Here is a 26392-nt window from a genome sequence, read left to right as displayed (position 1 = left end):
TCCCGCTCTGGACTCACCCACCAATCAGTAGAGGCATGACATATAGCCAATAGGTAGCCAGCTATTGCCAGCACTAAGCTCTCAGCTTAGAAAGGGGAGAAACAGGGTTTCTCTGACGCACGGCACATTCTATGCCTAAGGAAAGCACATAGACAGGTGTGACAGGACCAAATGTCAGTGCGACTGTTCTGTAGGACCTCTGGGCCACTACACAAGCATTATTACTCACGTAAAATGTAATTTGCTTGCTGATTATGGGAATATTCACACAGGCCGACGATCGGGAAACCAATGTTTGACTGAATGTTCATGCTAAATCATTGGTTTATGTAAAAGGGCCTTTATAAGAACAATTACACAGCCCTATATTGTTCCATAGAGATCATAGTAAATGATATAGTTAAATTACTAACATATTTGTAAAATGCATCTAAATGTCTTGTCTCTACTACAGATGACCACAGACAGTAATGCCAGCCCGTGCACAGCGCGACTTTATAGCCGGATGATTTGTATCCTGGCTTTTTGGAAAATCGGAAACACTGGCTATCACAGTAGGGGATTTTCCAACACACTGGAAAAACTTCATGTGATGAACAGAAACTTTCCATGCTCTCATAGAAAAAGGAAGAAGCATGTACAGCGCCTAGTTCTGTCTCGTGGGGCATCTACCTGTCTATGACAGCCCTGAAGCTGCCTGTGGGCATGTAATAGCTGCCAGTCAAAAGTTGTTAATAACACACAAAATCAAAAAGAGGGTTGTGGATAAGAATCAGGTATGTCAGTTCACTTGTTTCCCTGCTAAGGCTCTGCAGCTTATATTTTCACAGGATTCAGAGTTCCATCACGATCCATTATAGTCTATTCAGTAGATCCGTCATAATACATTTATTCCTGCTACATCCATTTGTGAAGCGTCTGTCTAGCTTCCATTTTCTTACCGGGTAGAATAGTACAGTAAATTATCAAACAGCAATAAAAATGGTCTAATGTAAGTGAGAACGTGGGGGAATGCAGTATACAATAAGGGCTGTATGCCACAATTGCCATGTAAAAAGTTACAACTTATGGCATATGCCACATTTGCACAATAATTTGCAACTTTTTACGTTTGTTTGGAGATAAGTATGGGTGCTAAGCAGGAGGAGCCTGTGACCTCACTTATTTAGTAGAATTTATGTAAGAAACTGGTGTAAATTATAGCACAAACTTCTATCAGCTCATAGTTGGCATAGTTTTTATTCTTGGTACACAACAGCCAAAGACGCCCTAAACTTAAGGACGCCAATGCATGCCCATTGATTTCAATCGACTCTTGCGGTGCACATCAAGATAGGTCATGCTGCGTCAAAAAATACGTGATCACACATCATGTGAAATAATACGCTCATGAGAACTAACCTATTGAAATCAATGGGTGTCATTCTCTGCGTAATACGCTGCACATATAGTCAGTTATCTGTAATATGCTGCTCATCTCGCCTTATGTGAATGATCCCTAACATACATCGCGTTCATGTTTTTGGGGTTTTTTTGCTGCAATTTTACAAAATCACCTCAAACAGGTGGCAACATGACCATGGTGACCCAATAAACCCACAGGTCTCCTTCACAGGGATTTTCTGCAGCAAAGTTACATGCATCAATAAACCGCGTCTAATAGAACCAATGTTTTCCTATGGAGACCTTCATATGAACAATTTGTAGCCACGTCAAAAAATCGCTCCAAAAAAGATAGGACATCGGCGGCAGAATTCAGCGACTGAAATTCCCTGCTGTGTGAAAAAATAGGTCTTTGACCTATCTTGTTGCAGAAAATCGTAGAAGCCTCCATCATAGACTCCTGTGGGAAACTATGCGAGGCAGCCGGCAACGGGTGATAAATTCCCTATCAGCGCAGATGCCGGGGTTCCCCTGCAGGGAAGAAGAAGGAATTCCCCCCTATTGGGGAGAGAGGGGTGCCCCTGCAGGGGAGAAGAAGGAATTCCCCAGCAGTTCCCCAGAACCCCTCTATCCCCACTACAGAGAAATTCCTTCTTCTCCCCTGCAGGGGAACCCCCGGCATCTGTGCTGCTGGGGATATCCCTTCAGCCCCGCTGAGATGAAGGGAAGCCCTGCAGACAAGGGAGTGCCCCTGCTTTAGTCACATGAGTGTTTTTATGCAGCTATTTAGCTGCATTTATATGTCGGATGAAAATTGCGACCATCTGAAGCATTGTTTCCAACGTATTAGTTCAGATGACTGATTTTTAGCCATGTAAAACATTGTGCCGGAAAAAAAAGGACAGACGCGACCGAAATCGGCAAAATTAAACTTGGGACTTGATCGCGGCTATTTCTTTTGCATGTGATTTTCGGCCGCGATGTGGTTGTGTGAAGGAGACTTTAGAGTGCAAAACCATCCGGCTCACCTCTAGCAGTCATTTGCAGCATGTACTTTGGTGCCAGGAGGCATCATTACAGCTTTCTATTTTGAAATTCTCCGCATCCGTGATTGGGCGTCCATCCTTTCCCCCCCCCCCAAGGGTAGAATGATAGACTTGGTTGCTCTACAGGATCTGAAATGTGTTTTCCTATCACTAAAATAACAAAGAATATTGTTTTGGAGTCCATGGATATTTTTAAATGCTCTGCAGGGGGTTATCAGTGGATTTCTTTAGCTGAGCGTTCCAAGATCTGAGCGAATCAAAGTGGCTTTATGCTCTAGAAAATGGACTTTGTTACACGGCTTCTTGAATTCCAGCTTGGTGCCTGTTTATTTGCCTGTTTATTTTTGAGCACTGCTTTTTTTTCTGTCTCAACCTGAATAATTGCACAATTTATTAAAATACTGGACTGGAACTAGGCTGCCCTCTGGTGACGGCATGTGACAGTGAACAGAAAGTAGCAAAAAAAGAATATTATAACACAAGCATGAATAATGCTTCTTACCAAAAATTTAAAATAGAACTCTAGATTAATGAATAAGTGAAAGTCCGTTTCTTTCAAGTTGATAGAAATATTTCAGCTAGTTATATCTAATAATCGCTTGGTCCAACAGCAGTATGCAGAATGAGGCCACCAAGTGGATAACAGGGCAGATTCGACTTTTTAGGAGTTTGTGAAAGTTGGGTGAAAACTCCTGTGAAACTCCGACCAAATTGGTGGTGAGCTAAGTTTCAGGAAACAGCTGAATAAAATGTGTAATAATAGAGAAGGAAATGTTTTCCTTTCATTCTGATGGGATCTGTTCCTGCTTGCTTTTGGCAAGAAATTCTGCAAATACAACACAGGGCTTTATGAACACTTCATCCTATTTACTAAAAATAACTCCTCTCCAGAAACGTACCTCATATGCAGTGAGAGGTTTGTATGAAAAGTGTCAAAAAAGTGTACAGTAATTTACATTTTTGACTTTATCCCAAAAAATCTGTCCTGGGAGCCAAACAACAGTAAACCATAAGTGCTGGATCAGGCATAAGTCAGACCCAGGTGGCGCCAAACTAACCCCATTGACTATAAATGAGGTCTGTTTGGCTTCCTGCATGCGGGGATAGGTTTTTACTGGACAAAATGCTGCGCCATTTTGTCTGGGATTTCCTGCTGATCTGTGCCGGAACTTCCATATATACCCTGTGAATATGTCACAAATGCTGTGATGAGAATAATGGAAATGTAAAAGTTAGAGAAAGAAAATGTTTTCCAACCCCATAGATTAATGAGTCGGACTGGAGAGCAGGAGTCAGACTGTGCTTGCAGATAAACCATTGCTATTGCTTGAGAAACGTTCTGTTTGAACTGAAATGTTGCAAGGGCGGAATAGAATCAGTGCTGCTTTCTTCATTGGATTACCTATAGGGTGATCATAACTAAAGGGGTTGTTCGACGTAAAAAAAAAAAAATTAAACAGCTGTCCATTCAATAAAATAAGTGTTCTCACCTCTCATCTCCCTCCCGATAAACAGTGCCGCAGTGACGATCCTGTTATGTACTGACAGCAGAAGTTAGGTGACCACTGCAGCCAATCAGAGGCAGCAGCAACACCACCTCTTCTCGTGACATCAGTGCTTACATCCTGGGCGCCATGATACTAGGAGTTTGGAACTGTGACACTGCGGCCTCTGGTTGGCTGCAGAAGACATCTCACTTCCGCTGTCACTACAGATCAATGTGAGACCCACTGCACTGTTTCCGGGGCAGAAGAAAGTTGATTATAGTTTTTTTTGTTATCTTATTGCATAGACAGCTGTTTCAATTTTTTTAAGTCAAATCAACCCCTTTAAACTAGACACCGTAAAATGTGCAAACATGAACGCAAAAGTGCCTCGTTTACAGTGCAAACACGTTGTGCTGGCAATTGCGCATTCCCCTGTGTGAAGGAGCCCTAAAATATTGACACTGAGTACACACAGAAACTTTTATTGGGTTCTGCCCCATAGTTTTCTCACTAGAGACCCCTGAACACCTCTAGTTTAATTATCACCCTATATAAGGACTGTGGATCCACCCCTTTGGAAACATGCACCCAGATTTAATCAACTTCAGTGTTGTTTGCTTCGATATATTCATAGATTTGAAGAAGAGATCCACAATCAGAGATGGGAAGAATTCTCAGCCGATTCCTCCAGGTTTGGTGGGTGGAAGATCACCCAGATTTCGCCCCAATGCCTTTGGAATTCACGCGCACTTGAATTACTGCTGATACAACCTCAGGATGTGTGATATGGCAGTAGTATAATTGTAGTTTATAGACCTTTTACCTCTGCACAGTAACATGACACATACACAGTCATAAAGTCCACCTAGATAGGATGACTAATGGGTTTATTGAAAAACTGTGAGGATATCCTGCAGTCCTTATCACAGGTAGGCAAATGAGGAATACAGCACTGTTGTGCCTGCAAATATGAGCTGTATATCAGAAACCAGAAGCAATGGTGTTTATTATGAGGCCATTTGGGATTCATTTATCACACTTATATGGGAAAAGCTGTAAAATAGCAGATACACAATTTATAGTCAGAAAATGGCAAAATAAGCTGCTCCAGATGCTTGCATGTCAGCTTTCCTTCTGAAAAGTTTGCATTGGAGGCTGTGCATTGTGATATAACCACAGATTCAGCCTATTTTAAAGAGTATGTGTCACCTCCCCTGACATACCTGTCATGTAAATCCTGGTATTCCCCATAACATGACAATTATGGAGCATCGTTTCTGAGAGCTCTGTATTGTGTGGTTCCTTTGCTATTCTTCTCAAAATGTTTGAATAAATTGACACCAGTTGGGGTGTGTCCATACACAATCTCCCGCTGTCCAATCAGTACTGACTATGTAGAGACACACCCATTTGACAAGGGAGAATGATTTTCTAGCAGGAATAATGGAGGAACGGCACAACACAGAGTTCTATTTAAAGGGCCACTCCAGGAAAAACACAGACCACCTCATGTGCGTACCTATTTGTAAGCCTGTTGTGCTATTCCTCACCTGTGGTAGACGTGTCATGCATAGCTTTATCAGTGCTTATAGTGTTAACCTGCTAATTCCTATCTGCAAATGCTGACAACAGTAATATGGAGAGGATAATGGAGCTCCAAGCAGTATGGGGCCAAGCAAAATAAGTAGATAGCACTTGTCTTGCCTGGGGCCCTGGCTGTTTGCTGGTTGGAGTTTCATTATAAGGTGACTAGATGTCCTGATTTAGGCGGGACAGTCCCGCTTTCTGCTGGGACCCTAGCAGGACAGCCATTTGTCCCGCTTTCAGGATGTCTGGTCACCAAAAAGGTGATTACCAGCTGGGGTGCTGCAGCTCCCCGGCTGGTAATCAATTTGCGGCACCACGGCTGGATGCACACACAGCCGTCGGTGTGTGCATCCCGGATCTTCCTCCCCTTCTCCCCTGACTTCTTCTTCTTAGTTCTGCAGGAGAAGAGGTCAGGGAAGGAGGTGCTGCTGGGGGCGTATAGACTTCCCAGCGGCCTGATTAGATGCGGTGTTGCTGGTCAGGTGAGGCCATTACAGGCCACTGGGAACCGGAAGCCAGAGAACACTGACAACTGGAAGCCACCAGAGTAGGTGAGGTTGCCCCCTCACCTGATTGCCTGTCACACTCAAGAGTTCTCCTATGTAAATTACTTCCTCTTCCATCCAGTGCAGCTTCCTATCTGCTACCTATCAGACACCATCTTGATTTTAAGATTTATCCATGCTTTCCCTTCCTCTGTGCTGTGATATCAAACCCATGCTGCATTAGCACAACATCACATGACCAGCTAGAGTCAGTACCATCTCTGTTTGCTAGAAGGACAGTGCAAAAGAGGACCTGTCATGTCCTCATGTCAGCGGGGCTGGTTGCATAGCTTTGCAGTTGTGGCCCAGCTGACGTATTTCTTTTTTTTAGACTCACCCCTATTCTCCAATATGAGCTCTTTTTAGATTTAGCTCCTGGCACTCTGCAAGGGTAGAGTGGGCAGTCGCCACCACTTACTATCAATGAAATCTGACATCATTCATTGGCAGTGAGCAGTGGGGACTGCCCACTTGACAATTCACCGCACGCATAGTCAAATCTTAGAAGAACATGAACAGTGGAAGTGAATATAAACAAAAGAAAGACATTGTTGGAGTCAGTGAGGCCAAAGTTGCATAGCTATATAGCTGGCCCTGTTGAAATGAGGACATGACATGTCCTTTTTAAAGGTACAGAAATGATAAAAAAGGGGCTTTGTTAATTCCCTTCCCAGTTTGAAAACATTAGTTAATTATAAACTATTAGACCAAATTTATGCAAGCACATATAAAATTGTCTGTGTCGCGGCCACAAAAAATGGATGCATTGTCATCAAAGTGCAGCTCCATATGCTAGCCGTAGGCAGTCCATGTGTCTGTTTTTTATTTCATGTCATGTTTATCACATCCACAAAGAAACAAAATTGAAAAAGGTCCTAATTCATTTTTTTCTGCATTCTTCAGCAAAGGATCCGTGAAATCCAGACATTTTTGTGTGCCCTTATTGACTTAAATGGTCAAGTCTTGTCTGCAAACTGCAATCCAATTAAAATAATGCATGCTACTTTTTCCATGTGTGTGTAAGTAAAAAACTAAAAAGGTTTGGTATCGTGTTAGGCAGTAGAACAAAGTGTGATTGTTCTCAGTAAGAGAAACCAAGTAACCTTATAGATATGATACCTTTTTTTTTTTTTTAACTTTGTCTTTATTGAACAGGTCATGACAAACACTTGGCATTACAGTGAATTTGTTGAGTATCTTCTCTTTACATGGATGTGCTGTCATAGCCTGCCTTTTTTTATATTATTTATGTTAAACATAACAAACAAACATTAAAACAAGTAAATTACATACATTAATTCAAACTCTTGACCCATTATGACCATAGATATTTTTTGGTCTGCTGACCTGTACCTTGAAGATCTTCAAAATCGTGGAGTCCCCACATGGCTACGGCACGACCTAGGTGTATCACCCTAAATGGGTATGTCCCCTGTTATCATTTGTTCCTGGAACCAACAAGTGTAATAGAAGCAGTCTCTCAGTTTGTCTTTTACCCTTTGTGGTAGTAATTGAATAAAGCTCCCCCATGTTTCAAAGAAGGCTTGTACCATCTTTTCCTTAAAAAGTGATGTCTCTGTCCAGTCCATCTGGAACAGGAACGCTAGTTTATCCAGGAACAGCCTGAATGGGGGCCCTGTTGGTTGAATCCATGTTTGTAGGATGGCTTTCAGACCTGCCGCTGCTATGAAGTGTAATAGTTTCCTAACGCCTCTTGAGCACCAGTATGTTTCAGGGTCTAAGTAGCCAAATGTTGCCCATGTTGGCTCTTGTGGGCAGAAATTTGTCAAGTGTGTTTTTGTATATTCGCTTATTCGTGTCCAGAAAGCCTGTATTACGGGGCATGTCTACAAGCTGTGATATAGGTTTGCATGAGGTGCCTGACATTTGAAGCATTTTGAATTGGCATAAATTCCTATATGAAATCCCCTGTTTGGGGTTATGTATGACCTGTGGGCAATTTGTAGCCTCATCTCCAGCAACCTTGCCGATGGCAGGTATCTGTGTGCTGAGGTCAGTGATTGCATTATCAGTGTTGGGGTGAAGTCTGGGTTATCCAGGGCCCATTTTCCAATTCCCAGGTCTATGTCATCTTGCTCTCTCATGTTTCTTATTGCCCTATACAGCTTGGAGATCATGCCCCGTGGCCCTGTTTTATTTAGCTGTCCATGTGTTTCCTGTCTGTGTCCGATCGAGTTCTCGGAGTTTTGGTATAAATTCCGTGATGTAATGCCTGACTTGTAGGTATGAGAACAACGGAATTTGGAGTTCAGGGTATTTTTGTTTCAGTTCATCATATGTCATTATGCGTCGTTCCCTTTTGTGTAGTAGTTTTTCTATTGAGTCTATTCCCTGAGTCTCCCATTCGGCAAAGCTGTTGTGAGGGTTACCATCCTGAAAGTTGGGGTTATTTATTAGTGACAGGTGTAATGATACTTGTGGTGAAGCTTGACTGTCTTTACGTAACTTGTTCCATGACTTCCAGGCCGTTAGTATCAGGGGGTTCTTTTTGATTTTTCCTGAGAGTTCTGTATATGGGCTATGGAGTATATTCTGGAGTCTTGTTGGGCCGGCCATTTCCTGCTCGAGAGGTTTGTTTGTCAAATATGACTTGGAGTGAATCAAGTCGTGTATGATTCGCGCCTGTGCTGCTAGATTGTAGTCTCGGATGTTGGGTAGGTTGATTCCTCCGTTTTCTCTATGTTTGTTCAGTGTTTTGAATGCAATACGCGGTCTTTTTCCCCCCCAGATGAATTTCCTATATAGATAGTTTATTTTTTTACGTCTTTTAACTTTAGCAGTATGGGTAGTGAGTGTAAAATATATAATAGGCGTGGGAATTCTATCATTTTTATTAGGCTCGCCCTCCCCAGAAAAGAGATCGTGAAATTTTTCCACGTGTTCAGGGTTGCCTCTAGTTTTTTGATGTGGGGTTCTATGTTTGTGTTATATAGTTTGGAAGGGTTTCTTGTGATTTGTATCCCCAGGTATTGTATGGCGTGTTTTTCCCATTTGAATGGATATTTCGTCGCCCATGAGGGTTTGGCCGGGCCTCTGAGGAGTAGGGCTTCTGTTTTGTCTAGGTTTATAGTGTATCCCGAGAGTTTACCAATTCTCTCGATGTTTTGCATTAAAGGTGTTAGTGTTTCCCTGGGGTTGTTTACCACCAAAAGAAGATCGTCTGCAAATGCTTCTGTCTTTATTTTTATGTCTCCGCAATTTGCTCCTGTGAAGAGTGATGTCTGTGTTAAGTATCTGAGTAATGGGTCTATTGATAAATTAAATAATAGCGGAGAGAGTGGGCAGCCCTGTCTAGCCCCTCTAAATAGATCTATTCTGGGGGTATTGAGTCCATTTATTGTGAGGGTCGTGGTAGCGTTTGTGTGTGTTGTGTCTATGTAGTTCCTAAAGGTCTGTTCGAAGCCCCGTTTTTCTAGCAGTGTATTTAAGAATGGCCAGGCCATTTTGTCAAAAGCTTTTTCTGCGTCCAGACTTAGCAACATTGTCGTTTGGCTTTCAGGGTTTTGTGCTGCGACCGTCGCCGCTATGGCGGCTCTGATGTTTTTTATGGCACTTCGCCCTTGTGTAAAGCCTTTCTGTGCTGGGTCTAGTATGGACGGAAGAATTTGCTGAAGTCTGTCGGCTAATATCTTGGATAGGAATTTGTAGTCGCAGTTCAGTAGTGCTATTGGCCTGTAGGATTTTGGGTCTGCCGTGTCCTTCTTTGGTTTGGGGAGCAGGATCGTTCTGGAGTTTCCAAAATCTTCTGTTTGTATGTCGTTTGTGTATATTGTGTTGTAGAGTTGAGTCAGGATATGATACCTTTTAATGGCTAACAAAAATACATAATGTTATAACGAGCTTTCGAACCTATGCAAGGTTCTTCCTCAGGCATAATAAAACAGACCTAAAAACGTATTTATATAAAAACATATACACATGATCACGTGGGAGGGCACAGACATAATGTGCTTAATTCGCACTTAGAAAAATACCAGAGACAGGATAAGAGGGCACAGACATGTGATTAATAGCACTTAGTTAAATACCAGAGAGGGATGAGCATAACAGTAAATAATTAGTCCAGTGACAAGGGCTGTGAAAGTTTTATCATCTCTAAATTGAGGTTAGTGGGTCAGCAGGCCAGCGTGTTGCCTCTGCTCTGGGTTTCTCATATCTCATAATCTCCACTGATGTAGAAATCCCTCTCTGAGATTCATACAGTTTCTGATAGTATCAAAGGTGGTTCTAAACTTATATTTCCAAATTCTTCTGTGACATTGGAACTTAAAATTGCCTTTAAGTATCATAACTTTCATATGTTGTAGGCTGTGTCCATGACTAGAAAAATGCTTGGCCACAGGTAATTCTGTCTTTCTCTCTTTATTCATGTGGCGATCTCATCCTTGCTTTCAATTTTTGTCCTGTTTCTCCAACGTAAAGGCCCCCAACAGGACATTCACTGTACAGGATCAGCTACACAATATTGGACATGGAACATGTGAATAGGAATCCGTATCCTATCCACGGTCCGTACATGTGAGCAGGTCCTGCAGCTCCTTACATTGCAGGAATAAGCTCCTTTTTGTGTGTCAGAGGGCAATGCACTCTTGATTATAAAGTTCATCAAATTTGGAAAAAAATATTTTGAACTTACCCAGGAACTTTAGATGACCAATCAGCGATATGTGCTGGTGGCAGTGCAGAGAAGAAAGAGAACTGCTCTCCTCTCCTGATATAGAGCTATCCCAGGCAGACATTCGAATGTGCTGGCCAGCTTGAATTGTCACGTTCGCATTATAAGGCATACTAACTCCCCCCCCCCCCCCCTTGGGAGGCATGGGTGGTAAATTGCCTTATAGAGCGAAAAGTACGGTAACTGATTTTACTTATTATGAATTTTTAACACTCATGAATTTTTCATTATTATGTTTACCTATAAATTTTGGACACTAAACGACCACTTATATGATGAGTTTGTGTCATTAAAGGGACATTTATAAATTAGAAGCCTACTTATTCATTTGGAGATTAAAAGGCTCTTTCTGAATTCTTTATGAACTCTGGACATTATGAATTATTGAACACTACATTTAGAGTTTTGGAAACTTTCATAATTATTGGACATTACAGAAGTCTAAGAAAAGATATTGCAGCATTGTTATTTTATTGGAATATAATGATTTACTAAAATGGACATCAAGATTGCTGACAGATCCTCTTTAAGTTCTCCACATTAAAGGCTAATGCCCATGGACGGATTATCGCTGCGGAATTCACAGCCAGATGCCCGCCCCGAATTTCGCAGCAATGTCCGTCCATAGACATGCAATGTTAAACGATTCTCCCCTGCCCACGAACGGAAAACAACTGCAATTTTCCGCTTGCGGGGAAGAATCGCAGTATGTTATATTTTGAGCGGAAAATCACAGACGGCTTCCATTGCAATCAATGGAAGCCATTTGTTCTGCGATATTCCACGCTGTGGGCACTACGGAGTATCACGGGAATCCGCATTACACCCAGTGCCGGCGCGTGATGTGCAGCACTGCGCATGCGCGCTGGCTTGCCAGTCGAAACTCACACAGCCGATCTGGACTGGTAAGTATAGGGTCTCTGGGGGGTGCCGAGTCTGATTCTGCTGCGAGATTTCGCACAGTCGAAATCTGACCCGGCTATGGGCATGAGCCCTTAGGGCGCAAGAATTTATTTATGAAATCTATGCTATCCTAGGTAGATTAAAAGCCACTACAGCTCCATGAAATGTTTCCAGTGTGTTTTCCACCAAATAATAATCTCTCTAGTGATGAAGTCATCTACTCGGAGAATCTTGGCCCAGCTTTTAATGTTAAATCCCGAAGAGGATCCAAAATTATGAAATGAAGCAAAAAAGTGCTAAATGACCCCTATTTGGTTTATCAACTGTTGATGCCTTATCCTGAGGATAGATCATCAATAGTTTACTCCCAGACAGGGGCGTAATTAAAAGCTCTTGGGCCCCTATGCACATTCTGTAACAGGGCCCCTACCTACCAAGTGCTATTTATAATACTAATGTCTTCTTTTCTGATAGCTGGGCCATTGGGACCCCTAAGTCTCCAGGACCCGGTAGCGACTGTTACCCCTGCATTCCCTATAGCTACACCCCTTAAAGGGTTTTTTCTGTAGAACAAAAAAGACATTGGAGGCATTTGGGGAGGTAATGAAATACACACATATATATAAAATATAAATACTCACCCATCTACTGCTCCCATCCAGTCTCTCTTTACATGGCCGGAGCATTCAGATTCTTTGCAGGAACCTGAATGATGATTGGGCCAGAAGACCTGGTGATGTCACATGATACATGAAGTGGCACTGGAGCACCGAAATGGCACCACTGTGATAAATTAAATATTTGTTTGGGGTGATGGGGATAATTTTATAAAAACAGAAGTAGGTTTACTACCTTACATTATACTGCATGTAGTCTAGAACAATATAAACTATAGCATGTTTAGTTCCTGTTAGCCCATCAGTAGACATGTATAGGGCATCCTCTAAACAGCATTTATATAACAGCCTATAATTCTTGTCCCAGTCCCATTGGGACAGACTGTTGCTGGACTTGCAAGGCTATAAGAGGACATTGTAAATCCACTCAGTGTTGCACTTTTATTAGATAATTGCATGTATCAGCACAAGTGAATCTAAACTTTAAAGGGCAACTCTTATCAATATGGCCCACCCAGCATGCTTCTTTTCATTTCTCATCACTCTCTTCAATCAAGATGTGTGCTTGGTTCTTGCAGCACATGGAAACATCTGTGAAAAACATCAAAATCAAAGCTTCTTTCATTTAGGCAGGAGATAGTTGGTTGGATGAAACATTCCAATCCCTTTTAAAATTCTGCTCAGCTTGAAGCTTTTTATCATGGTATGAAGATCTAGGAATGACAAGTGTAAAGTGCATTCTGTTCAAATAAAAGGCAAATCAAGTAAAGGTACAATACAGCATATTAACTATGACCACGATGTATCATTCAGCAAGGTTGAATTTCATTATTCTGTGCATCTCATGCTCTGTTTTAGTTTGAACTTTGTTGCACAAAAGGGGATCATAGACTTCAATATTTTTTTTCAGTTTTCAAAAATCACAGGGTTGAGACTTCCACATCTACATGCAGTTATTGCTTGTTTTCAGCTGAAGGTTTTTGTACAGGCTTGCTCTGATAGAAACAGCCCCAAAATAAATGTCCAAGTCAGGGCTGCAAAACTACATATATAATAAAAACTTTTTAAAAACAGAACATGAAGGAAATGCAGCATAAATTCAAGAAAAATACATTCCCTCAGTTCACACATATAAGAAGTTCTCAAAGAAAATAATGCTCATATCAACCTACAATAGGCCCAACCAAGCTCAATATCCTGCACATAATAAAGTGTTACCATGTAACTGAGGGTCTGGAAATCCCAGCACCCCACTCTCAGACTCTCAGTTACGTGGTAACTAGAGATGAGCGAACATGCTCATTTAAAGCAATTACTCGATCGAACATTGCTTTTTTCGAGTAACTGCCTAATCGGGCGAAAAGATTCGGGAGGTGCCGAAGGTGAGCGGGGGGTTGCAGTGGGGAGTGGGGGGGGGGGGGGGGGGGCGAAAGCTCATCATCAGCACTGATAGCTGTTCTGACAAAACTCTACCTATATCATGAAGATGTAGGTTGACTGTCATCACTTTCAACCTCTTTCTAATTGTCACAAGACCATTCTAGCATCTCAATCGTTTGCCTCTTTACAGAGAATTGGACTTTTTTGCTGTTATTATAGCCTGCATTTATGATGTTCTGTATATACTACAACTTTTTCCCAATGCTTTTAAAATACATGACTCGAGTATACCAAAGTCATTACCAGCTGTAGCCCCATGACTTCAAAACCTTCCAACTCCCCAACCCCATACCCGTTGCTTCCCCAAATAACGACAAACACATTACTTCTGGATAATTTGGCCACAGCAGCCTTTTTATTATACACAATTTAACATAAATTAATTATTTAACCAAACTCACTAATTAATTAACCCACCCATCAAAGAGGGGAACTCCTTGGAACCCCAAGATCTGGCGCTTCATCATTTAAAGGAAAATATCTCAATTGCCTCCAGCCACACTCCAACTGACTTGGAGACCCAACAGCCTTTATATGGCTATAAACTCCACCATCTCTGCAAGGAGCCTGCCCCCCTGTCAGAGCGAAGAAGCACCGGGCACCAACACACACCTTCCAATGAAAAGAGTGAAGGTGGCTATCCACCCCCTGCCTCTTCCCAACCAATTTTATAACAGACTCCAAGGACCCCCCCATGCGCCAAACACTGCCATGACATTTTAATAAATTCACAACAGCAACCCTCCGCTACCCATTTTTTCTCAACCTTAACATTTTCCCCATTTAATAAACAATTTTAAAGGGTGGGAGGGCGGGTCTTCCTTGATTTTTTTTTCTCCCAGACTGTTGATTCAAGCACTTTTCTGACTTCTCCTATTCTCCCTCCTTTCTCCTAACTCCTGTTAACTCTTTCCTACCACTCCCTGTTAACCCTATTATGTGGGCCTCCACCCAAGGCCCCTAGGCCTCTGTTACGGCCCTTATTTTATAGCCACAATGTATTTTGTCAGATATCTTCCTTATGTCTAACATCTCTGTATTTTCATTTCTTATTGCTTGTAAGATAATGCCACATACTGAGCACCCTGATTCCAAATGAATCCATAAAATAAATAGACTTTATAGGGGGCTTTCAATGGGCAAGCAATTTTTCTTGTTACCATTATAGAAACATTAAACTACTTGTATTATGCAGATATCATAAATGGTGCAGAGTGAAAACGATGGAGGAGAGCCAGAGTGTTCTTAGGTGATGTCCACGATTATAAAAAAGGAGTGAACCAGCAAGGACGTATAGCGATGCAGTTAGTTGGCCGCAGCAGAAGGGAGTGTGCCAAGCTTCCACGGGCTGCTACGTAGAAAGGCTGATGCTTGCATGCTGAGTAGACCTGATGAAAGCCTTAAGAACTGATCATCTGTTGGAAGAAGTATCCCATTGTCATTACAGAATTTGCACCAATGCTGGGAAAAAGCCATCCATGGTTGTGCCGATCTGCCATAAACTTACATGGTTTACGCAGAAATGTGAACTGCGCCTCTTGACCAACAAAGCACAGCAGTGGCCTTGAAAGCACTGCAATTGGATGTTCATTGACCAATTTCCAAATGCTAGGCCAAACTAGCAATTAGCCCTGCAGTCCCAATGGTGGCAGTAAATTGATGGATTAATACATATTTTTTAGGCTAGATCCAGCAGATTTATCTTTTAGCTTAAAAATGCTTGTTAAAATGGCTGCGATTTAAGTCATTTTCTTGTAATTTTTTAAAGGGCACCCTGATAAAAAAAAGTTCTCATTCATTACATAACCACAACCCCAGTATATATAAATAAGCTAGCATTTCCTAGTTTATTCATTTCTATCTGACAATTCCTGGAATCCTTATCTGCAAGTGTGTCATGTGATCTTATCATGAGTACCTGGGAATTACCTGTCTCTCTATGTATCCTACAGAGAACAATTGCAGTTACCTGGACTTCCTGTATGATGAAACTGCATGGACTGTACCCAACGTCAGACTAGGGTGTCCATGGCCCACCAGTGATATTGATTCAGGGAAGTAACCAACAGTTACATGAAAATAATACGTAAGTGATGCAATGTATTATGCAAGCGACCGAATGATCACATCTTCAAGGCTATGTGTGAGACTAGTATGTGTAAATAAAAGAAAAAGTTCAATAAAGAGGAATTTAAAAAGTTCCAAAGTTAAAACATAAGAATTTTTTTCCATAATAAAAAAAACTAACCAACATATAATTAGTATTGCCACATTTGTACCGACCTAAATAGAGATAAGCCAACGTACTCATTTCGAGTAATTACTCGATCAAGCACCGCGATTTTCGAGTACTTCAGTACTCGGGTGAAAAGATTCGGGGGGCGCCAGAGGGTGGCGTGGCGGCGCGGGGGGTAGCAGCGGGGAACAGGGGGGAGCCCTCTCTCTCTCCCTCTCCCCCCCACTCCCCGCTGCAACCCCCCACTCACCCACGGCGCCCCCCGAATCTTTTCGCCCGAGTACGGAAGTACTCGAAAATCGCGGTGCTTGATCGAGTAAGTACTCGGGCGAAAAAGGGGCGTGGCCGAGTACGCTCACTCATCTCTAGACCTGAACTATAAAATTATCACAAAATTTATCCCACATGGTGAAACACATGGTGAAAAAATAAAATAAGAAAAAAAAAAACAATGCCAGAATTGCTATTTATTGTTTATCTGCTTAACAGAAAGCATATTTAAAAGCGATCAAAAAGCTGTATGTACCCAAAAATGGTACCACATATTTACTCCCAAAAATCAAACCCCTATACAGCTCTGTTGAAAAATAAAAAAACTTATGAGTCTTAGAATGTGGCGATGCAAAAATGATTTATTATGCAAATGTAATAAAACCGAAAAACCTGCAAAACTAGCTCTCACATCAACAGAAAAATACAAAAGTTATTACAGTTGCAAAAGCAACCTCTGTATGTTCTTGATTCCGAAGGCTTTATGTTCTTGCCTTCCAAAACGCATTGCACCTATCTTTGTCCTTGTGTTTTGAATAAATTGGCTTTACTAAACTTCTGCAGTCTTGGACTGATATGATTACGGGATCTTATATTGGCATTACTGAGTTTAGGGGGCTTTGTCTTTAGAGTCCCTTTACTACGTAAGTCTGCTTTATTTGTATTGAATGGTATTTAACAAGGATAAATGCAAAGTCATACATCTGGGCAAGAAAAATGAAAGAAGCACATACAGAATGGGAGGAATTGGGCCAAGTAGCACATGTGAAAAAGACTTGGGTATACTAATAGATCATAGACTGAACATGAGTCAACAATGTGATGCAGCAGCCAAAAAGGCAAACACAATTCTGGGATGTATTAAGAGAAGCATAGAGTTTAGATCACGTGAGGTCATTATCTGGAATACTGTGTCCAGTTCTGGGCACCCCACTTTAAAAAAGACATAGACAAACTGGAGCAAGTTCAGAGAAGAGTTACCAAGATGGTGAGCGGTCTGCAAATCATGTCCTATGAGGAACGGTTAAAGGATCTAGGAATGTTTAGCTTACAAAAAGAAGGCTGAGAGGAGACTTAATAGCTTTCTACAAATATCTGAAGGGCTGTCACAGTGCAGAGGGATCAGCCCTATTCTCATTTGCACAAGGAAAGACTAGAAGCAATGGAATGAAACCGAAAGGAAGGAGACACAAATTAGGTATTAGAAAAAAACGTTCTCATAGTAAGGGTGATCAATGAGTGGAACAGGTAACCATGGGAGGTGGTGAGTTCTCCTTCAATGGAAGTGTTCAAACAAAGGCTGGACAAATATCTGCCTGGGATGATTTAGTGAATCTTGCACTGAGCTGTGGGTCGGACCAGATGACCCTGGAGGTCCTTCCAACTCTACCATTCTATGATTCTATTGATTCTAACTGATAGTTACCCTGACTATTCTCCCTGACTCCTGGAGTGCTGGAATTTATTCTTACATTTTTTATTTGAAGATCTTCACAATTAATTTTGGGTCAGCAAACCTTTTGTAATCTAGATTAGATAGGACATCAGGGCCTGGTGATTTACAAGATTTCAAAGATTTGATGGCTGATTAGACATCTAGAGAGATCTCATCCTCCAGAAGATCTTTATGCAGTTCAGTACAGAAATGTTTATCAAATAAGAAATTGGCAGCCTGTTCATTGTACTGGAGCTTTATATATATATATATATATATATATATATATATATATATATATATATATATCGGAAAAGAAGAGACTTGAAACTTATGTAGTACATGTTTAGGATGCTGAGAGTGTGTGCCATTAGGGCTCCCATTACTTTTGGTACTAGTCGACTATCAAGTGGGAGATCTCCAACGCCCAGTGTCAATGACTGATGTGATGTTAATTTAGACTGGACACTGGAGACTACCACTTGACAATGGACTAGTATTGGGCCTGGAAAGTAACTGGAGCCATTGCCAGTAAACGGGGCTCAAAGGAAGGGAGCTAAAACCAAAATAAAGACACCAACGGGATATGCAGGACATGGCTGTAAATGTATGCAACTCGTTTTGCTGGTCACAGGATTGCCAGATCCTCTTTAATGAGATTTACTCCAAAAATTAAACTTTTAGTTTCCCATGCAGAATAATGCAAGAGTTGTGTAGAGTTGTAAACGAGTAGACTCCCTTGGATTTAAGGAAACAAAACAAAATGGGCCGATAGAGGTGCAGCCAATCTATAGTGAAAAGAGTACCATGTGCCATGTTATGTTGAGTACACTTTTAAGTATAGCATAGAAGCCTGCACCAGATAGGGGTGACGCTAACAAATGTCATTTGTGCGTGGGTAGGGTTAAAGTTCGCTATATAATGAGATCTTGCCAATCTTTGAAAAGTTATTTACAGAGTCAAAGTGGCATGTACCATTAGCAAGCCAAAGCGAAAAACAAGGGTCTGAACAGAAGAGATATCTGTTGCTACCTGCCTGAGCAGGGTTAGCTATCTCTTGGTCCATGAAAAAAGTCTTGTTAGATTTGCTGAGTAGACTGGAAAAGGCTGAGCAGAGTCATCTCATTGCCACTAGGGATTTAATGTACTGCTGAATCTAGATAATGCAGAATAGTAACACCATATACTTTACACACAGATAAAGCTCTGTATGCACCTCCTCTGTCACTGGTCTCAGCAGGAGTGGGCTGTACTTCATTTCCTAGAACTTAGGAGGATGCAACCACACAGGCAGCTTTTGACCCAGTTTTTAGTCCAGGTTTCAATGCAGTTTTTGGCCAGCGGCAGAAGTGTATGCGAATGGAAGGTAGAATATGAATAAAAACCTTTTATATGTCCTTTTTGTATCCACTCCTGTGTTGACCTCAGAAAACTGCACTAGAAATGGGACCAACAATTCATGTGTGATTCCAACCTTATAGTTTCTCATTGCAGCTGCAATTAAAAGAGCTGTCAAAGTAGTAAACTATTGGAGACCCCCTCCAATCCGTTGTTCATCAGGCTGGTGTGCTTGGCAGTGACCAGGCTTGGTAATACAGATAAAGTTCTCATTTATTTCAATGGGAATGTGGTCTGCAATACCAAGCCTAGCCACTGCAGTAAGAATGGAGCTGTCTGCTTCCACAGAAACCAGCTCCATACACTTATGCACAAGCCCAGCAAACAACTGATTAGCGGAGGTTTCAAATGACAAACCATCTGCTTAACTCCTACTGGTGGCTTATAGCCCCATTTACACACAACAATTATCACTTGAACGAATTGACAACTTTTTTGTATACAAATGCTGAGCATTTAAATGTACAGATAATCATTTGAAATCCTCTCTATTTCCCTCATTAGCTAAAGTAAAGGCCCATTTACACAAGCAGAGAATGGCTCAAAGATCGTTCAAATAACAGTTTGAGCAACAGCTTTGAGCGATTATTTTGCATAAAAAACAATTGGTATTCAAGTAGCTACTCAGCTACTTAAATGGCAATTATGTATGTTGATGAAGACTTCACTGAGCACAGGCTAATAGCCCGAGGCTATTATCTGTGCTCAGATCCTTTGTTCTCCATGGGGAAAACAATCCCCCCCCCGTAGGGAGCGACTGATAAAACTGATTGCTAAAATCAAGCTCACTTGATTTTAAGATCAGCGAAAAGAGCCCGCGCCCATTTACACGCATCGATAATCGCTAAAACGATCACCAATGAGCAAAGTTTTAGTGATGATCGTCCAGTGTAAATGGGCCTTAAGTTCTGTATATGTTGTTTTCTCAGGTGGGCTTGGAATTTCTGGCCAACACCTTTTTAATTAGTGTGAAGAAAAGCCATTGTCTTCTGTTGGCATGAGTAAACTAGTATTCATTGTGCTTAGCATGGCAAACAATCAACCCTTCCCTCAAGTTGTTCAGTCTTTCCAAGAACTTAACAAATGTCATTTAAACGAAGTGGAAAGCAAACAAACTAACGACCATTTGTATGCAGGTTGAAACTCAGCAATAAATGACAAGTGAACGCATAGCGCATGATGTCTTCGCATTTACACGTAACACTTATCACGCAAATTTGTTCGTTTGCACGACTTTGAGCGATTATCGTTGCATGTAAATGGGCTTCAAACCAATGATAAACCATTAGTAAGTTACAACTGGACAACCCCCTAAAACAAACACACCCTGCTGTATTGTCTATGCAGAAAGTTCCTCAGTGATGGATCCTTTAAGGGAAGTTGTTGAAATAAGAAGAATAAATAGCTGTAAACAACAAACAGTACTTCTCTTCTATAAACCTTCATCTATTGAATATGCGAGAAGATTCCTTTACTTTTACCTTGTCCACTTTCTTTTCAGGTGTCATAAAACACATTACATACATTGTTTGAATCACATTCTTTCTGAGAATCTACAACAAAATCTTACATTACTGTTACCCCTCTACCCTGATGGAAGTGAAAAAAGTCATTGTCCCGGAAGTTTCGTTTCTGGGATGGGCATATAATCTTGATTTACTTGTTGTGTGTTGCTTTCATTCACAGAATGTCTTCCAGGTGTGTTTCGTACTGGATGGATGCGGGATTGTTGATCACTCCTAACTGTAATTTCCTGCTTACAAGGCTTATCAGAAGAAACTTGTCTTGCTAGCACGCTGGAAGTTCTTTGAGTAGTCTGTTTTGGTTGTGGGCTCATTGGTATAGGATGAGGACTTCTCATGGTAGGGACTGGTGGCCTGTAGTACATGCTTTGGTACGGACTATGGTGCGGCTCGCCCGTCACAGTCATGGTGGAATTATTTCCGACTTGAATATTTGTACAACCCTGAAAACTCATTGACGTAGCTGAAATTAGATGAGTTTATATTAGCTCATGCTCAGAATACAAAGTAGTTGTTAGAAAACGAGTCAAACTACACAAGGTTTTCTAATGCATGTGATAGGGAGGTAGAACTGCTTTTTTTTGGGTATGTTTACATGGGGTGAAATGCCGCAGAATGTCTGAAGCGGAAATTCCGCTGCAAATTTTGCAGCATCTACATCCAAAACAGAGTCAAAATACGCACCAGCACTTCCATGTCACCTGACCAGCAGCGCTGCGCTCAATGCAGGCAGCCGGGTATTGGGTGAAGGAGTGCGCTGACAGCTGAAGAATTCGGGGGGTACCCAAATGGTGCAGAATTTTACTCTGCTTTGGATGCAGAAATGCTGCAGAATTTCCGATGCGGACATTCCACAGGACATCCGCCCCGTATGAACATACCCTTACCTCTCCTGACACGTCATTTTTAATGAATAGTTGTATTCCACATACCGTGTTTCTCCAAAAATAAAATCCTGTCTTATATAAATGTTTGCCCCAAAGGAGGCACAGGGTCTTATTTTTGGGGGATGTCTTATTCATACGTAGCAGGCCATTCTTTAAATGGCTGGTTAATCGAGGGCTAGCTTTGATTGGCTGACCTGCGGTGCTCGAGAACCAATGGGAGCAATCGCTTGCTGGAGACGGGGTTTACATACCCCTTTACCAGCAAGCAATGTTCTGTTGGCCCTGAGAACTGCAAGCAAGCCTGCCAGAATGCTGGAGACCAGCGGGAGGGACTTGGACTGTGCCTGCTAGGTAATTTTTTCTTTTCACGTAGTGTAGGTAGGTCTTATTTTTAGAATATCACTTACGTTTCAAGTCCCCCCCTATTGAACATCAAGGTAGGGCTTATTTTAAGGGTAAGTCTTACTTAAAACAAATATAAATTCTGGAGCACCTTTTCTCAGAACTCTGTATTGGTTGTTCCTCCTACTATGAATTTATGAATAAATTGACAACTGCGTGTTACCAGCTCAGGGGGGTTGGGGAAAGTTTGTCACAGATCTAATACTATTCAATCAGTGCTGACAGTGTCAGTGAGTATACCCCATTGACAAGGAGAGTGGTAACATGCAGTTTCAATTGATTTGTACGTTTCTAGAAGGCTTTATAGAAGAATATCACAATGCGGAGATCTATGAAAAGATGTGTTAGAATCTATATTTCATGGGAAATACAATTACCGTATATACTCGAATATTAGCGACCCGAGCATGAGCTGATAAACCAATCACAGCCATTCAGTGATGTCATTCACTGAATGGCTGTGAATGATCAAGCGCCGGCTGTGATTGGCTGGCGCTTGATGCAATTACAGTGCTTACTTACACAGCGTTGACAGCTTGGGAATTCAAAGGTGAGCAGGGAGATGAAAGCAGGGAGAATTCTCAATCAGCTTGCTGCATCACTGGGGAGGCCATCATACCGGGGGGGCATAGACGCTGGCTGAGAGGTGAGTATTGAGGGGTTTATTTATTTATTTTTTTTTTAACCTCACTCGAGTATAAGCCGACGGGGGCTTTTTCAGCATAAAAAAATGTGCTGAAAAACTCGGCTTCTACTCGAGTATATACGATATTTATTAAAAGTGACCTTGGAAATGGTCAGCCATTTTTTTACCTCCATGCTTTCAAAAATGTACGGTAACTTAAAAAAAATTAGCTAGATGGTAAATAATTGTACAAAATAAAGAAAAAAATCTAGAAAACTCAATGGACGTTTCCAACTGTTGTTTGCATTAACAGTAGTGACCACTGAGGCCTGTGATTGGCTGCAGTGCTCATTAAATTATTAACAGCACATGACTGAAGCAGCACTTTCTGGCACCAGACTATTGCATTCGCATAGGCGATGCTAGTGCGGCAGGATATTGCAAAGCTGAGTGGTGATGTTTTATTTATTTTGTATACTTCCCTGCAGTGTATCAAAACTTAAAAAAATCTCAGAAAATACTATTGTTAGTAGACCGTGGACTTACTGCATATATTTTAATGGTTCATGTAAAAGGCTTTTATTATGAGCAAAATGATCCACTGCGAAATCTTGTCACCTTTGCCAAATAACATCTCTTCTATCCATCCCTACATCACCACCAACACTGCTAAAATACTTATTCAGGCCCTAATCGTGTCTCACCTAGGTTATTGTAGCACACTAATACGTAAAGGGGTAGTCCAGTTGTAAACTATTGATAGCAGAATCTACGGATAGGCCATTAATAGTAGGGGGTGTCTGCACCCTGGGACTCTCTCTCCTCAGCTGTTCAAGGGTCAGTGTGCTGCTGCACAAAGCTGATTTCTGTGGGAAGCATATAGCTCCATTCCCACTGCTGTGGACAGGCTTTGTATTACAAACTAAGTTCCCACTGAAGTGAATAGGAGCTTTGTATGCAATACCAAGCTGAGCCACAACAGTCAGAGCGAAGCTGTCTACTTCCTGTAGAAATTAGCTCAGTGCACAAGTACACTGACCTAAGGAACACCTGATCAGAGGGGACCCCAAGAGCCAGACCCCCACTGATCTACTATTTTTGGCCTATCCTGTAGATAGACCATCAATAACAACTGGACAACCCCTTTAATATCCCATTAAGCAAACTGGTTCTTCAGTCCCTCATGAATGCAGTAGCCAGGTTGATCTTTCTGTCTAGTGGTTATTCTAACGCCTCTGCTCTTTGTTGCTCATGACATGGTTTTCTGTAGAATTCACTTCAAAACTCTACAATATTGCATAATAATACATCTCCGCTCTCATCTCCATCTACCAACCCATATGTGTTCTTTGCTTAGTCAATGATTGACAATTCCATTCTTCCTTAAGATATCTTCTCGTTCCCATGTGCATGACTTCTCTTGTGCTGCACCCATTTGTTGAAACTGCCACAGAGTATTAAAAGTGTGCCTTTGTCACAGAGCCAAAGTCCATGTCCCATATAATCTGACTTTTCAGATATCTCCACTCCCATCTTGTCAGATATTGGCTGAGTAACTGGTTCATGTAGTTTTATTTATACCCTGACGCAAGCTGACGCAAGCATCTGATCCCCTGAAAAAGTAACACCATGGGGGAAATTTACTAAGCTCATTTCCGAAGCCGGGTGTAGAATAATTTTCCCCAGTGCACGGTGCACTTAACCCCTTAGTGACGAAGCCTGTTTGCGCCTTAGTGAGGAAGCCAAATTTTGGAAATCTGACATGCGTCACTTAACATATCATAACTCCGTAAAGGCTTTACATATCCAAGTGATTCTGACGTTTTTTCGCCACATATTGTACTTCATTTAGGTGGTAAAAATAAACCGTTAGAATTTGTGTATATTTATTAAAAGTGCCAATATTGGAAAATTTGGAAAAAATTGTCATTTTCACATTTTCAACTGTAATATCTCAAATATGTGCAAACATACTGTACAAATTTTTGTAAGGATATATATTTCCATCTGTTTATTTTATTCTGAATGCAAGTTTGAAAAAATGAAAGGAGCAGCCGGTGGCTTTTAGAACAGAAATTTTGCTTGAAGGTGTTTTAGGCCCCATTGCCCACTTGTAGAGCTCTTGAGCGGTCAAAACGATAGAGAACCCTAACAAATGACCCCATTTTGAAAACTAGACACCTTAATGAATTTATCTAGGGGTGTACTGCCCACCATTTTTAAATTAATTTAAGCAAAGCAGAAGGAAAAAATTATGAGTTTTGTTTTTTTGGCAATTCTGTCATATTAAAAACAGCTTTATTTGTACAGCACTCATATGAATGAGGACTTGCACCCTAAAATAAATACCCCTGTTTGTCCCGTGCTCAGAAACATACCCATTGTGGCCCTAACCGTATGTCTGGATGCACAAAGGGGCCCAAAATGGAAGGAGCAACTGGTGGCTTTCAGAACATAAATTTTGCATGAAGGTGATTTAGGCCCCATTGCCCACTTGTAGAGCCGTTGAGAGGCCAAAACCTTAGAGAACCCCCACAAATGATCCCATTTTTAAAGCTAGACCCCTTAACAAATTCATCTAGGGGTCTACTGAGAATTTTTACCCTACAATTTTTGAATAAATCTAAGGAAAGCCGTAGGAAAAAATTACGATTTTCATTTTTTTGGCAATGTTCCGGGGAACCAGAACATCACTGAGGACCGAGGGTGAGTATTTTCACCTCCCCTCATGGATCCAATCCATAAGGGGAGGTGAAACTAAATTTTTTAAAGATTTTTTTTACTTTTTTTGCGAACGCCGCTTCAGGAGCCGTAAGCCAGGAGATTTTAAATTCCCCGTGGCTTCCGTTCTTCTGTGCACGCATGTGATGTCATTCGTTTGGCGCACATGTGCAGAACAGCGGCGCCGGGTCCCGGAAGACCCTTTCACCGTGGGACACCACAGACAATGCAGGTGAGTACTTACAGCTGCCCTGATGGATCCGATCCATCAGGGCAGCTGAATCTTTAACTTTTTAAAACTTGTTTTTAACTTTATTGCCATCGCATTGCTGGGGGGTACTGCTCGCTGCCCAGGATGATAGCTCCATGCTGTCGGCTACCTGCGGGCACCAACAGCATTGAGCTTCCACGTCCTCAGCCAAGTGGGCTTTAATCCAAAGAGGATGCATGTTTTTACGTCCTCTAAGATTAAAGCCCACTTAGCTAGGATGTAAAAAGACAATGGGGCCATCACTTAGGGGTTAATACATGAAGAGGCGCTTGCATCCTCGGTTGCACTGTGCGCCTTGACAGAAATGTACTCCTGGCCCCGACCAGACATACATTTCTGGCATAATTTGCACCAGCTTGTGGCATAAATTATACATAAATTTGTCTGTTTGAACGACCACTCCCCTCCTGAGAGGCTTTGCCCACTTACCCTGAAAGCAGAAGGTTGAAAAGTCGCAAATTATTGGGCAAGTGATCCTTGTGCTAAATTTTGTGACTTTTGTACTTTGGATGCTTTACCAATTGGAAACTTCTGCAGAATATACTAGTGCTACATAGAAAATAGATAATTATTTTATCTAAAGTCCATTGGAGAAGATTTGAGTTTTAGTGAAATCTACTTACTTTTAGGCTCAAAAAATGGAGGAAAATGATGGTACTGAAAAGAACAAAAACAGTTAACATCTGAAATTATGTTTATATGTTCATATTGAATATTATACTTAAAAGAAGTACTCCCACCACAGTAAGTTATCCCCTAATCACAGGATAGAGGATAACTTGCTGATCGACGGGGTCTGACTGGTGGGACCCCCACAGATCTTGAGTATGCAGCCCCAGCATGCTATGAAGTGTGGACAGCAGAGGACATGCATGTGCACCTCCACTCCATTAACTTCAATGGGAATGCGGGTGATAGCC

At 41.5% G+C, this 26392-nt stretch overlaps 1 protein-coding gene and 1 long non-coding RNA gene across 2 annotated transcripts in view; one reads left to right on the top strand and one right to left on the bottom strand.

Moving 5' to 3' along the window:
* LOC136628077 (uncharacterized) overlaps positions 1 to 15886 on the top strand; it is a 49827-nt gene extending 33941 nt beyond the window's left edge. The window contains exon 3 of the long non-coding RNA XR_010792845.1: positions 15657 to 15886. This is a non-coding gene — a long non-coding RNA (uncharacterized lncRNA). The remainder of the gene's footprint in view (positions 1 to 15656) is intronic.
* Positions 15887 to 16554: 668 nt separating this feature from the next.
* RIPK3 (receptor interacting serine/threonine kinase 3) overlaps positions 16555 to 26392 on the bottom strand; it is a 38983-nt gene continuing 29145 nt past the window's right edge. The window contains exons 14-15 of the mRNA XM_066603695.1: positions 26096 to 26129; positions 16555 to 21029 (exon numbers count right to left, since the gene is read on the bottom strand). Coding sequence (XP_066459792.1) covers positions 20653 to 21029; positions 26096 to 26129 — 411 coding nt within the window. The 3' untranslated portion in view covers positions 16555 to 20652. The remainder of the gene's footprint in view (positions 21030 to 26095; positions 26130 to 26392) is intronic.

The sequence above is a fragment of the Eleutherodactylus coqui genome, chromosome 5 (assembly GCF_035609145.1).
Source record: "Eleutherodactylus coqui strain aEleCoq1 chromosome 5, aEleCoq1.hap1, whole genome shotgun sequence".
In the NCBI taxonomy this organism is placed as follows: domain Eukaryota; kingdom Metazoa; phylum Chordata; class Amphibia; order Anura; family Eleutherodactylidae; genus Eleutherodactylus; species Eleutherodactylus coqui.
The sequence above is the reverse complement of the archived record's forward strand: the minus strand, read 5'-3'. Positions and strand labels throughout refer to the sequence as shown.